This window comes from Caenorhabditis remanei, chromosome I (genome assembly GCF_010183535.1).
Source record: "Caenorhabditis remanei strain PX506 chromosome I, whole genome shotgun sequence".
Taxonomy (NCBI): domain Eukaryota; kingdom Metazoa; phylum Nematoda; class Chromadorea; order Rhabditida; family Rhabditidae; genus Caenorhabditis; species Caenorhabditis remanei.
The window spans coordinates 16561333-16575097 of NC_071328.1; the positions used below are offsets into that span (position 1 = coordinate 16561333).

The window sequence follows — 13765 nt, forward strand, 5'->3', positions numbered from 1 at the left end:
CGTGGTGTCAGTTTTCTGAGATTTTCTGCTAATCTCTGAAATTTCAAACTGGAAATCGGCTGGAAATGCGTAAAAATGTGATCTTGATAATTTCTCCCCGTTTTTTTCAAAAATTGATTATCACAAAGTTTCGAGCATTTTTTAAATCAATTAATTTTCTGCAATTTTTGTCCGGAAATCATCATTTCTCTATAATTTTTCAAGAGTTTCAGCAAAAATAGGGCTATTTTCAATTAATTCTGATTTTCAGAAATTTTTAGCCCAAAATTGAATCAATAAATCTAATGAATCTAATAAATCCATACTTGCAAATTTACGGCCCGGGCCGGTGGAGAATTTTCAAGGCCCGGCTTCAAAAAAAGGTATCTATTTTTTTACCAAATTTTTTAAATTTTTTAGTAAATTTACATTAAAAATTTCAATTTTTTGATGTATAACTATCGTTTGATTGAATTCTGAAGTATAGTCAAAAATTCGACATTTTTAGGAAAAAATTCAAAAAAATTCAAATTTTCGTTCAAAATTTCAGTTCAAATTTTTCAGTCGGGCCTTTGGGCCGGGCCTGGCCGGGCCCGTTGCAAGTATGAATAAATCTATAATGAATCTCTATAATTTTCCATGATTTTCAGTGGATTTTTGGTCAAGTTCTTGTAATTTTAGCTCTAAAATCTTGATTTCTCTATTGCTTTTGTGCTTTTCCAGTGATTATATGGCAATTTGGACTCGAAAATCATAATTTTTAGGTATTTATGTAGTTGGTCAGTGTAACTTTGTCAGTGTATTTTGTCAGTGTAACTTTTTCCTTTTTTTTCAATTTTTCATCGCAAATGTGAACATTTTTGTTAATTTTTCAGATTTTTTCCTAATTCTGAATGATTGTCGAAAATCTGACTTGTTCGCGAAAAGTATTCAAACAATTCCGAAAAATTTAAATTTTGGCGCCGAGTATCCGGGCCTTGACAAGTTCGAACGAAAATAGATAAAATTGAGTCTAAAGGTGCTGGGGCGCCTCAGGCACATTTTATGGTAGTAATATTACTAACATCACAGCTCCATTACCAGAAAATCGAGTATTTGACTTTTTTGTCAGTGTAACTTTGTCAGTGTATTTTGTCAGTGTAACTTTCTCAAAATATTTATTATTTTTTTGCCATTTTCACCCACTAAAAGGTAGATTCTCTCTCTCCATATCTCCCCTTCCATTCTCATTTGAATATCCTCCCCTCCTTTCGGGATCTCATGACTAATCCCCCCATTCTTCTCCTATCCTCCTGGATCCCGTCACAGCTTAAGGCTCTCTTTAGAATGTTGAAATTTGATGTGCTCTTTCTTCTCCTGCTTCTTCTTCTTCTTCTGCTGACTTTTAATAGGATATTCCTCTTTTAGCATATATATCGTATATATCTCAAGAAGAGAGACTACATTCATTTTTGGGTTAAAGAGAGAGAGAATTTGCGGATCAATTAGATTTAGGAGTCCCCCCTTTTCTTCTTAAGCAAGAACCGGATATTGCTTTGTACTCGAAAGTGTTTACACGTTGGCGAAAACTCTCATGGAGAGTCTTATTAGAAGTCGTTTGTAGTTTGTAGTCTCAAAAATTTTGAAGAGATTTCGACGTGCCCCAGGCTAGTATCAAAATTTTCAGATTTCTACTCATTTTGAAACGCGCCAAAGGTGCGCCAGACAATTGTTGTCTGACACTTTCTCAGAATATCGTTTGAAGAGTTGTTGTAACTTTTTTTCAAAAAACGCGCCGGTGGTGCGCCAGACAGTTTTTTGCTCTACTAGTTTGTAGTCTTGACAAGACTGTCGATCTACTTAAAATGGTGATGATTTCATTTACATTTATTCGGAAAGCGCCGAAGACGCGCCAGTTCAAGTTTTTTTTCGCAAAACAAAAGCTTTTTGAAGAGCGTGAAACTTGATAGTAACTTTAAACTTTTACTTATTTTTAAAGAAACGCGCCACAGGCGCCCCTGACAGTACGCCAGAAATTGATATCTTAGAGCCCAAGAGATATAAAACGCGTCAAGCGTGCGCCAGCCACATTTTTGAAATTTGAGAAAGTTTTTAGACAGTAAGGATTCCAAATCGCGACAAAGACACTCTAGACATTCATTTTAATCAAAAAACCCCCTCAATTTTACAATGACACCCATAGTTGTCAAGGCCCGGAAAATTGGCGCCATTCGACTATCACTCAGAATTAGAAGAAATTCTGAAAAAGCATCAAAATTAAAAAAATTTGGGAAAAAAGGATAATTTTTTGAAGCCGGGCCTTCGGTCCTTGACAACTATGATGACACCCAATTTAAAAGCGCCACTGGCACGCCAGACTCTGGTTTTTTACCAATAGCGACAAAAACGTTTCAAAGGCACGCCAGCCTCCAATAGTCTCTCTTTAGTTGTAAGCTGTTTCTCCTTTTGTGCAAATTTGACAAAATTTCAAAATCAAATAACCAAGATTCCTCATTTCACCATATTTCACCATATTTCCCATATAAATAACTCTCTTTCTCATTCCCTTAATTTCTCTTAATAACGGAAATTGATTGGGAAGGGATGAATAGAGACAAGAGAAGGACACCCATCCTCCCAATAAACACTTCGATACTCATCTCTTCCATGTAATATCCGGTACTTGGTTGTTGGGAAGAAGAAGAAGGAAAAGAAGAGGAAGAAGAGCCCCCCAAATAATTTAATTAAATTTTAGTCAAAGAAGATGGGAGAATATTGTGAAATGAAATACACCAAAGGAGGGCATTTTCAACTGAAAACGGCAAAAGTTGTTGGAGCGATTACTGTACCTCCTTGTGCATTTCACACCGCTATTTTGTCGATTGAAAAAGAGGCAATTAGCAACACGGAGCCAATCAAACTGTTTTTGTCAGTGTAACTTGGTCACTGTATTTTTTGTCAGTGTATATTTTTGTCAGTGTATTCTTTAGCGGTATCTGGTTGTTTGAGTCCCCAACTTAAAATTTTTGTTTTGAAAGTTTCCAACATAATTTTACACCGATTTTTCAATGAATCCAGCTGAAAATTCCAATTTTGATGAAAAACGGTCCAAAGACACCTAAAAAATTCATTTTTACTATATCTTTCTGATATTTTTTAGTTTTTTATTCTCCTTCCTTTCTCGGTCCCCGGGGTCCCATATGTTCCTTCTTTTACTTCTCTATTTCTGACCATGACTCATCCTCCCCTTCTTCACTTCAAAAACCCAGAAAAATCCTACTAACAAGATAAATGAGGAGAGGGAACCATTTCAAAATAGTCATTACTCAGGCTCAGTCTCCTCCTTTGGAAGATTTCGTCACCTTCTGCTTTTGCATGAGATGGGTTAAATTGAAGAGTACTAAGAAAAAACAAACAGATTGTGAAATTTCAGAATGAAAGTTACACTGACAAAGTACACTGACAAAATACACTGACCAAGGTACACTGACCAAGCAAGTCAAAAATGAAGTGCGGATTTTGCGATTTTTCCAAAATTTTCGCCTAAAAAACTCATTTTTAGCCAATTTTTCATCGAAAAATGACATTTTTGATTTAAAAAGTCACATTTTTAGCCGATTTTGAAGCTACAAACGCGCCGATGGTACGCCAGACATGAAATCAAATATTTTGTCAGTGTAAATTGGTCACTGTATCCTGTCACTGTAACTTCTAGTTCGGCCAATTTTTGAAGTTTGGAAAGCTAGGATTCAGTACCGTGCCGATAGATGGTTTGGAGCGTTTTAGCCTAGGTCTGGCGTGCCTCTGACGCGTTTTCTCTCGTCTCAAAAAAGCACTTTTGGGTACCCCCAAGAGGGAAGTCATAACGATGTTAAAAATGGACTCGGTGTGTGTGTACTCCATAATTTTTTTCTGCTTCTTCTACTCGTTTTCCCCCCTCTTCTTCGTTTTCCTCTTTTTCCTCTAAATTCAATTTCGAGACGAAACATCTTCCCCCCTTCTCACCACCCTTATGTATAGTGCAATCTTCTCCAGAAGACGTCGACGTCGTCGTCTTCAGAAGGCACACACGAAGAAAATGGGATGGGAGTGCAAAAAAGAGGGGGAGGGCGATAAATTTCAAGCGAAGAGGAGGGGAAATGAAATTAAATGTCACCGACCGACACCAGGGGGAAAAGAAGAATTTATGGGACACTTTTGGATCAAAAATTCAGAAAAATTGAAACATTTCGTCGTGGAGAACCCTTGTGAGAGCATGATAAATTGGTTGGAAACGCGTCAAAGGCGCGCCAGACCTGAAAAATTTGGAATTTTATTTCATATCTGGCGTACCGTCGGCGCGTTTTTCAATGATGTTTTGTAGGCTTGTTTTCTGAGGATTATGGGAGACGTTCCCTGCGAAACGCGCCAAAAGCGCGCCAGTTAAAAAAGAGAAAGGGAAAAAGAGGATGGACAATGGCTTCAAAATTTTAAAATTAATTCGTTTCTTTCGCCAGGATTTGGAGTGTCAGGCGCGCCTTTGACGCGTTTCCATCAAATTGTTTTATTTTTCTCTCCATCTTCGTCTCCCATAATCCTCAGAAAACAAGCCTACAAAACATCATTTGAAAAACGCGCCACAGGCGACCCAGCCACTCGAACCACTGGAATCCCCTTCTCCAGAGTTTCGTGGAATTCCGACTTCCGACTTCCGACTTCCGGGCTGTTTTTCACTTCCGACTTCCGTTTTGAAAATTTTACTTCCGACTTCCGACTTCCGACTTCCGGATTAGAAACTTTACTTCCGACTTCCGACTTCCGGATTACAAATTTTACTTCCGACTTCCGACTTCCGTTTTAGAAAAAATCACTTCCTCGCAACTCTGCCCTTCTCTACCCATTAGCAGTAGCCTATCATAGACATTCTGAGCCCGACCGTTATCCAGATTTAAAGAACGCGCCGAAGGCGCGCCAGGGTACTGGAATCCTCACCCTCTACCCATTAGCAGTAGTAGTGACATGCACTACGATTCCGCTTGGAAAAACGCGCCGAAGGCGCGCCAGACTAGGTATGTGTTTCTGTGTGGAGCGTACCCCTATCATAGAGATTTTGAGCATTCTAGAATTGGCTTAAAAACGCGCCGAAGGCGCGCCAGGGTACTGGAACCCCTCTCTTAGCTGTAGTTGGCACTAGATAACCTACGATTTTTGGAGTATCCTGTCTCTCTCTCCAACTAACGAAGTGTTCATCCCACCACCCGAATATAACATATTTATCCCATCCTGTTGTTTTCCCAAAACAATCCCCCATCCTCCTGTCTCTCTGCGTCTCTTCTCTCTTCTCTCTCTCTCTCTTTGGGGTCTACTGGTCAGAGGCCACGCCCATTTTTTTTGTTGGCGTTGCTGCGTCTCGGAGGCTCTCTCTATATATGGGAAAAGAGAGGGGGATCATTTCTGGTTGAGAGGAGGAGGAGGAGGTGCAACAACACTCTTTATTTTCCACTTTTTGACGGGATTTTTGAGATTTTTTGACCTACCTCTTGGAAGAGGAGACTGTCCTCTTCAATTAGGGAATTTTTGACCTACCTTTATTTATTTCGAAGGAATTTTAGAGGTTTCCCAGCTATACTTTCTCTGGCTCTTTCATGGTCCGATTCGGGAACAACCTGATTTATTTTTTTGGTTCTTTTTTCTACTTTTAGTCTACCTCAAACCATTATTAACATCTCACACTTTCTTTGTCACTGTAACTTTGTCAGTGTACTTTTTTCTTGTCTTGGTCAGTGTAACCTTCTACACTGACCAAATTTCTAGAACATTTCCTAAAAAACTGATATGCTACAAACTACAAATCTTAACGTGATAGTCTTCTTTGAGCTGAAAACGGTCTGAACCCTAAAGTGTCCGACAATTGGAAAAAATTCTCAGTGTAAAACTTTTGTCACTGTAACTGTTTTACAATGACCAAATTCCTAGACAAGATACTACAAATTCATCCTATTCTATCATTTAGCCATTTTAAATCGTTCATAACGACTAAATTCCTGATTTCCTTTCTACCAATTATTGATTTTAAATCGGTGTTTTTGTCGTTTTGGTCACTTTAACCTGGTCAGTGTAACCTTCTACACTGACCAAATTTCCAGAATATTTCCTAAAAAACGGATAATCTACAAACTACAAAACTTAAGATGAAAGTCTTTTTTAATCTGAAAACGGTCTTCTGAGCCCCAAAGTTTCTAAAAATTAATTGCCATTATAAAATTTTTGTCAGTGTAACTTTTGTCACTGTAACTTTTGCTAACTCCTCTACTATTACCAATTAGTCGTCGTCCTAAATGTGTTGTTTGTACTTCAAAAGGAACATTCTCTTTCTATATACCTCTCTCTCCCTGTGTTCCATTTCTTTTCATTCTTTTATCCCCTCCTTCCGTCCCCCTGAAAAGCATCCATTATTCACCACTACATTACTTTCTTTCTTTCATTTTACACTACTACTCCTCACCAGCTCATCTTCCTTCACAACCATTTAACAAGTTTACTAACAAATCTGGCGTGTCGACAGGCGCGTTTTTCGATTTTCAGATTAATCGGTCTGAAGCGCTTTCGTTTTTCTTCCATTTATGAGATTTTGACCAGTAACGCGCCTGAGGCACGCCAGACAATCCCCCAGACATTTTCTGTGTTTCCCACTCAAAAACGTTCCATTTTTAGGCCGTAAAAGTCAATTTTTGACCGAAAAGGTGATTTTTACGTTAAAAACCAAAAAAAATCACTAGTTTTTGGTCCAAACACTGTTTTTAATTTTCGAAATTGAAGTTTTTATTCAATTTTCAGAAATTCTGCAAATTGTCGTACGGTGTTTGCACACAATCGAAACTACCGTAACCTGATTTAATGTCAGGCGTACCTTCGTCGCGTTTTCAATGATATTTTGTAGGGCGACTTAAATGAGCTTTCTGCTGTACATTTTCGTGTGAAACGCGTCAAAGGCACGCCAGTTTAGAAAAAGACTAATTTTTCAAAGCCCGGATTCAATAAATTGTTGAACTTTGATGTTTGGCGCGTAACAAGTGTTTCAAAATTTCAAAATTTTGAAAGTTTCACGCCAAAGGCACGCCAGACACTCTTGAAACCTGAGACACACCCTGAATGTCATTATGCTTCTGGTTGCTTATAAGGGGAATATAGAAGTCAAATTTAATTTCGTTCTCTGTGTCTGCGTCTCTCTTTCTCTCACTTTGTTTCATTCATTACCTTCTCTACATACTCTCTGGGGAAGGCAGGTGCTCTCTTTTCCCCGTTTCTTGACGTCTCCTTAGACACCCCCTCCCATGGCTAATTCTTATTATTCTGCTCTCTCTCAATTTCTATAGAAAACAGTAGGAGTAATTATAATTAGGAGTACACTGACAAGTGTCCCCCCGGAGCAATTTGTTGACAGGTGTTGGATGAGAGATGGATTTTGTAAAGTGAAGAAAGTTACACTCACCAAAAAGAGGGGTTTTTGCTGAAAATGGTGTCTGGGGTGTCTTTTCTCATTAAAATTGGGATTTTTAGGTTAGATTCATTTAAAAATCGGGGTAAAAATTATTTTGGTCACTGCAAGAAAAAATGTTTGTCAGTGTAACTTTTTACAGTGACCAAGACGCGTTTTTTGTCGTCACACTTGATGTAAAAATTGGAGTCTGGCGCGCCTGTGGCGCTTTTAAATTGAGTTTCATTGTCGAGTTGTGGATGTCTGGAGTGTGTTTAGTGCGTTTTTTCATCAAAAATTGAATTTTTTGGTGAAATTCATTTAAAAATTGAGTGTAAATATTGGTTCGGTTGGTCACTGCAAAACATTTTTTGTCAGTGTAACTTTTTACAGTGACCAAGAAACCGCTAGCTTCGATATGTTGATGCTAACAGACTTTAAACTACAGTACTCCTTCTAAATTTTTTTGTAGTTTGTAGTCACTGTAAGCCTCTCCCCATTCCCCTTCTAGAAGTGATTTTTTTCTCGGAAATCTTCTTACATTACACACTTCAAACCGCGCTCGAGGTGCTCCAGCCACATCTTTTTTGCTCTGGAGCAGTGATGAAGCATTGGCTCCGGAAGGATTAGACGTTCGATTTATCTAGAATTCTAGGAAAACTTCACTGCCGGTCTTACTGTAACACCCGTCACAAAGGTTGCAAAATAATTTTTGTCAGTGTCTGTTTTTTTCCACTGTCAAATCTACTGGGACATCCAAGCTTCTGGACACACAGACAGACTCTCCTTCCTATCCAAATTTCAAATTTTCCCCCTTCTCAAACCGTCCCATCAATTCCACAATTTTGAAGGAAAAATTTAATTTGGCGCACCTCAGTCGCGTTTTTTGAAAAGTAAAAACCTACGGAACCTTATTTTTTCCTTATTCAGAATCTGATTGTGTCCTCCATCCTCCCCACACCGCCAAAAACGAAACTCTTTCTTCTTTCTTTTGCCTACTCAAAGAGCAATTCATCAATGCCATTCGAAATGGGACTTTTTGCTTCTTTCGGACAGAATAAGAAGACACTTTCACTTTCCATTTCGATGTCTGCGTCTCCTCCAATTCCACACTCTCTCCTAAAAGAGTATTGAGAAGAAAATGAACATCCAGGGGATTAGTTTTTCGTCGGGTAGCGGTAGCGGCACGACGGGAAGAGTCATGGTCAAAAATGGGTTCTTTTTTTGGGAAAGAGGGGGAGAGAGTCTGTCGGTTTGTCCAGATGTCCAAGTTTACAGTGGCCAAGTTACACTGACAAAATAATAAGATATCAATTCGCAATTCCTAAACAATTTTGAACTGCGGGAAGAGTCTGTGTTTCGGTCTGTCCGGATGTCTTAAAAACTATAGATTCTTGAAGTCCTGATGTCAAATTTGAATAGGGAGAGAGTCTGTCGGTTTGTCCAGAAGCTCGGATGTCCCGGAAATGATAGATTTGACAGTCCAAATACAGAGATATATTTGAAAAACATGAGTTTTTTAGTACGACTGTCCGTCCTCCTGTCTGTCTGTCCATCCAGATGTCCAATAATTCAATCTACCAATAATTTCAGCTACCTCTCCGCTCAACCTATCTCTGACAGTTTTGGCTCAAAATCACTATTTTGGTCACTGCAAAAAAAATTTTGTCATTGTAACTTTTTACAGTGACCAAGTACACTGACCAACAGATTTGTCTTTTCGTCAGTTCGTCTGTCTGTCCATCCAGATGTCTCATCAGTTAACTCTTTTGTCAATTCAATTCAATTCTTATTCTTGTTATCCCTTCCTCCTCCTCATCTCATTCTTCCTCTCTCATTCCCGGTCCCGGTCCCGCCCCCCCATCATCAACCACTCCCCCCTTTTCTCTTGTCCCTCCCCCACTCTATACTCGTTTTACTCCAGAAGTTAGGAGATACTACATACTGACACATCACCATCATCATCCATACGAATTGAATACACATAGTTGGGGGGCCGGCTGGAGGCTACTAGTCACTACTTTTGGGTGGTCCCTTTTTCGGGGTTTTTGGGATTCTTTGGGTGTTTTGAGATCGTTAGAATCTCAAAAATTTGTGAATTTCCTCAGTTTTTGAGTTTTTCCTGTTGCTGAAAACATTTTTTTTGTAAAATAATTTTTGTCAGTGTAACTTGGTCACTTTTTTTCGAACTGACCAACTCGTGATTATTTACTGTTTTTTTGTATTTCTGAATATGGTAGGTACCCTACATTTTTCGTCGACTAACTTTACATAGGTTTTTCGTAAAAATTTGTCAGTTACACTGACCAAAATCAAAAATGTCAGTGTAACTTTACAATGACCAAGCATTTTTTTAAATTATCAATGGATTCACATCATTCTTATTTTAGGTTCATATTAGTATGTTTTGAAATTTTTGACGTTTTTCAAGACCTTAAAACTAATGTCTAAAGTCTCTTTTTAGACTTTTTCTACTGTGTTTTGATTCTCAGATTCCGATTTTTCTGCTCTCCCTTAATTTTCCCATTTCTTTGACTCCATCTGATTATCAAATCCGGATTCTGGATTCTTCTGAAACGTTTTTTTTTCTACTAATTCTTCTGTTTTCTGTCAATTGTCGTCATTTTTCCATTAAATTTCACCAATTTTCAGACCACCCCAACTACAGTACTCCAAATGAAAACGAGAAGACTACAGTAATCCCCCCTCAGATAGACATGAAGAGTCGAATAAAAGACATCAATGTGATTTGGTCCCTTCTTCTATTTCTACTATCAAATGGAGTCGTCGTGAGTATTTTATTTTCAAAATTCCAAAAAATTATTGAAAAAGTCTTTAAAAACCAACAAAAAATGGTAAATGCTAAGGCTAAAGGTGTTTTTGTAGTTTGTAGTCTGTCTGGAGTGTCTTAGGAGCGTGTTTCATTAATATTTGGGAATTTTAGCCTAGATTCATTGAAAAATTGGGTAAAAACTATTTCGGTCACTGCAAAAAAAATTTTGTCATTGTAACTTTTACAGTGACCAAGTACAATGACCAGAGGCTTAGCTATATTTTGTAGTTTGTAGTCTCCCTCTCTCCCATATCCATTTCATTCACGCAACATTGCCCTTTCCTCTCTTCCCGATTATTCCCATCCCCTATTTTTTTTTCGAAATGTACAATTTTCGATGATACGGAAGCTAAATAGAAGGGAAAGAAAAGGGGATAAAGTGTAGGTCAAATGCGCGAAAAAGTGAAATACGGGCGGTATGAGAAGGGGGGGGGGGAGGCAGATGGGAAACATGAGGGGACAGATGTCAGAAGGGGAGAGGCTTAAAGGGAGACTACAAACTACAAAAAAGTGTTTTTTCTGATGGTCAGTGTACTTGGTCAGTGTAAAAAGTTACACTGACAATTTCTTTTCAAAAATTTTAATTTTTGATGAAAACCCTTCAAAGGCGCCCCAGATTTGCACAATTCGACAATGAAACCCTATTTAAAAGCGGATAGCGACAAAGGCCCGCCAGACTCCAATTTCTACATCAAGAGAGATAAAAAACGCGTCAACGACGCTCCAGACCTTTTTTTCGGATTGAAGTGAATCTCATTTCCAAAACGCGCGCCAGGCGCGCCAGACTTTTAGAATATTTTGGGTTCAGCATATTCACGCGTCTTACAATCGCGCTCTATCGAACTCGAAGAAAATTGTGCGCGAAACTGAGGGAATTAGAGAAAAAGAGACAATTCTCAAGGGGGTTTCGGTGGAGCGCAGTTGTAAGAACTGTGCCGAACTAACACAAACGCGCCAGTCAATTCTCTATTTTCTGATTGAAGCAATGTAAATCGTATTTCCAAAACGCGCCCCAGGCGCCCCAGTCTTTTCCAATATTTTGAGTTCAACATGTATACACTGTCAATATACTGACAAAAAAGTTGCACTGACAATTTTTGTCACTGTAACTACCAACTTTGAAATTCTGCGTCTCTCTCTCCCTAGAATATTCTTGTTCATTTCCACTTGAAATCTCAGCAAAGTGAACATGTTGTTGTCCTCCTCTTCCGGAAGCCTTCTTGCAACAAGAGATCATAAAAGAGAGCACCTACTCATAAAGCATATGCTGCTGTGCTCTTATTCCAATGCTTCGTCTCTTTTTGTGTCTGCGTCTCTCTCTCTCTCTCTCTCTCTCTCTCTCCTGGAGAATGCTCATGGAGAGAGAAAGAGAAGGAAATTGAATAAGGGGGGAGGAGTGTAGGTCAAAACAAATAGGAAACTGATAAAATCGGAAGCGAAAAAAATGCGTCAGTTGCTAGTTACAGTGACAAAATTGTCAATGTAACTTTTTTTGTCAGTGTATTGTCAGTGTATAAATGCTGAACTCAAAATATTGGAAAAGACTGGGGCGCCTGGGGGCGCGTTTTGAAAATACGATTTACATTGCTTCAATCAGAAAATAGAGAATTGATTGGCGCGTTTTTCAAAAAAGTTGAATGAAAAAGGGAATGGGTCGTCGTTGAAGCGTTTTTTCGGCACTCTTGATGTAAAAGTTGGAGTCTGGCGTGCCTGTAGAGATTTTGTTCTTCAAAAGTTGGAATTTTTGGGGCAGCTAAGATTCATTAAAAATCGGATAAAAATTATTTTGGTCACTGAAAAGAGAAATTTTTGTCAGTGTAACTTTATATAGTGACCAAGTAGGCTGGGTGATTAGCTTCAAGCATACTATGATAGTTCATATCTCCATCTTTGAAGAGTTTGTAGTTTGTAGTGTCTCTCTCTCCTAATGTCTTCAAAAACACAAAACTAGTACAATCTAAACATTGCTTTCCTCCATTTACCCACAATCGAATACATATATCCATTAAAATGCATTATCTCCCCTTTTACCCAAACAAAAACATAACACATCAGAGAAGGGGCAATGAATTTATATAATAATAATAATATCTGAATGCCTCCTCTCTGGTTGTATATCCATTTGGACTGACACCTCCCCCGTTGGTGTGAGGCATGGCAATGGACAATAAATGAAAAAAAGGCAGCTGGGGAGAGACGGGGAGAGGAGGACACGGCTTTTCCTGTGCAGGGAGACCAGATGTTAGAGAAGAAGGAAGGGGGATTGGGTTCTAATCTGATGTAAATCATAGCCTTTGGGGGATGTGAGAATGAGTAGAAACTTCATGGAATTAGTTTATTTTTACACTGACCAAAAAGTTACACTGACCATATACACTGACAAAATACAACGACAAAAAAAGTAAAGATTGACTGCCAACTATAAAATTTAGTAGTTTTTATGCAGCTAACCCTTCCTGGGTGGCATTTCAGGATTATCAGGCAGAATAGGTACGAGATGTTAGACACGGGCGGGGATAGGCTTCTAATTTATCAATCAAAGTACATTGATAAAATACACTGGCCAAGAAGTTACAATGACAAAAATGTACAGTGACCAACTTTTTCGAGTCGACTTCAAACTGCATAAGTGTGGGATTAGCAGCATGTCCAGCTGACTTTTCTAGATGACCTAAATTGTAAGAAGACTTTTCCAGTGTAGTGGTAGGGGGTAGGCTTCTTGATAATTATATGAGGAAACTACCTGAGAGCTGAGAAAATTGATTTTGAATTTACAATGACAAAATTACACTGACAAAAGCTATAGTGAAAATACACTGGCACAAGGTTAAACTGACCAAAACTTACATATTGATAATATACAGTGACCAAAGTTGACAACGTTCATTTTTGAAAAATCCGACAAAAAATCCAAAAAAAAGTCGTTACACCTTATCATTTTATTTTATGTTTCCCTCTATAAACAGGTTTTGAGCAATTCAATATTTTTAAGAAAACGTTTTTAAAATTTTGATATTTATACGTTTTTGTCTGTTTGTCATTTCGAAAAAGACGAGAAGACATATTTTCCATGTTTAATATTCATGAGGAAACTATTCTTTTCAAGAGGATTTGACTTTGTTGAGGATAAGGGAAACTACAAACTACAAATTAAAAATCTACAAAATTTTTGACTCGAAGCATCAACAAAAAACCAGAAATCAAAAAAATATTAATGAGCAATTTTTTGGAAAAATTCGCAAAACCTGTCCATAAACTAAGTCTTCATGCTTCTGAGAAGTCCTAATTCTCAACAAACTCCGATTTTGATGATTTTGTAGTTTGTAGTCACTAAGCCTCTCCCAATATGCTTCCTCTATGAATGAGTTCCAAATTCAGTGGGGTGTCAACAGACAAGTGAACACAAAATGAATAGGGGGAAGGGGGTCCCCTTCTAAAACCGAACAAATATATCAAATGACATGAATTATGCTCCATGTGGTTACATAGAGCATAGATAGATATATTAATTTCAATAC

The 13765-nt window shown here is 38.2% G+C and overlaps 1 protein-coding gene across 1 annotated transcript in view; it reads left to right on the plus strand.

Annotated features, from left to right (window-relative positions):
- Positions 1-10131: 10131 nt before the first annotated feature.
- The window catches only part of GCK72_003489 (uncharacterized protein), a gene marked incomplete at both ends in the record, with an annotated part of 28705 nt that continues 25071 nt past the window's right edge, over positions 10132-13765 (plus strand). The window contains one exon of the mRNA XM_053724084.1: positions 10132-10203. Within this exon, the coding sequence (XP_053592729.1) occupies positions 10132-10203 (72 nt within the window). The remainder of the gene's footprint in view (positions 10204-13765) is intronic.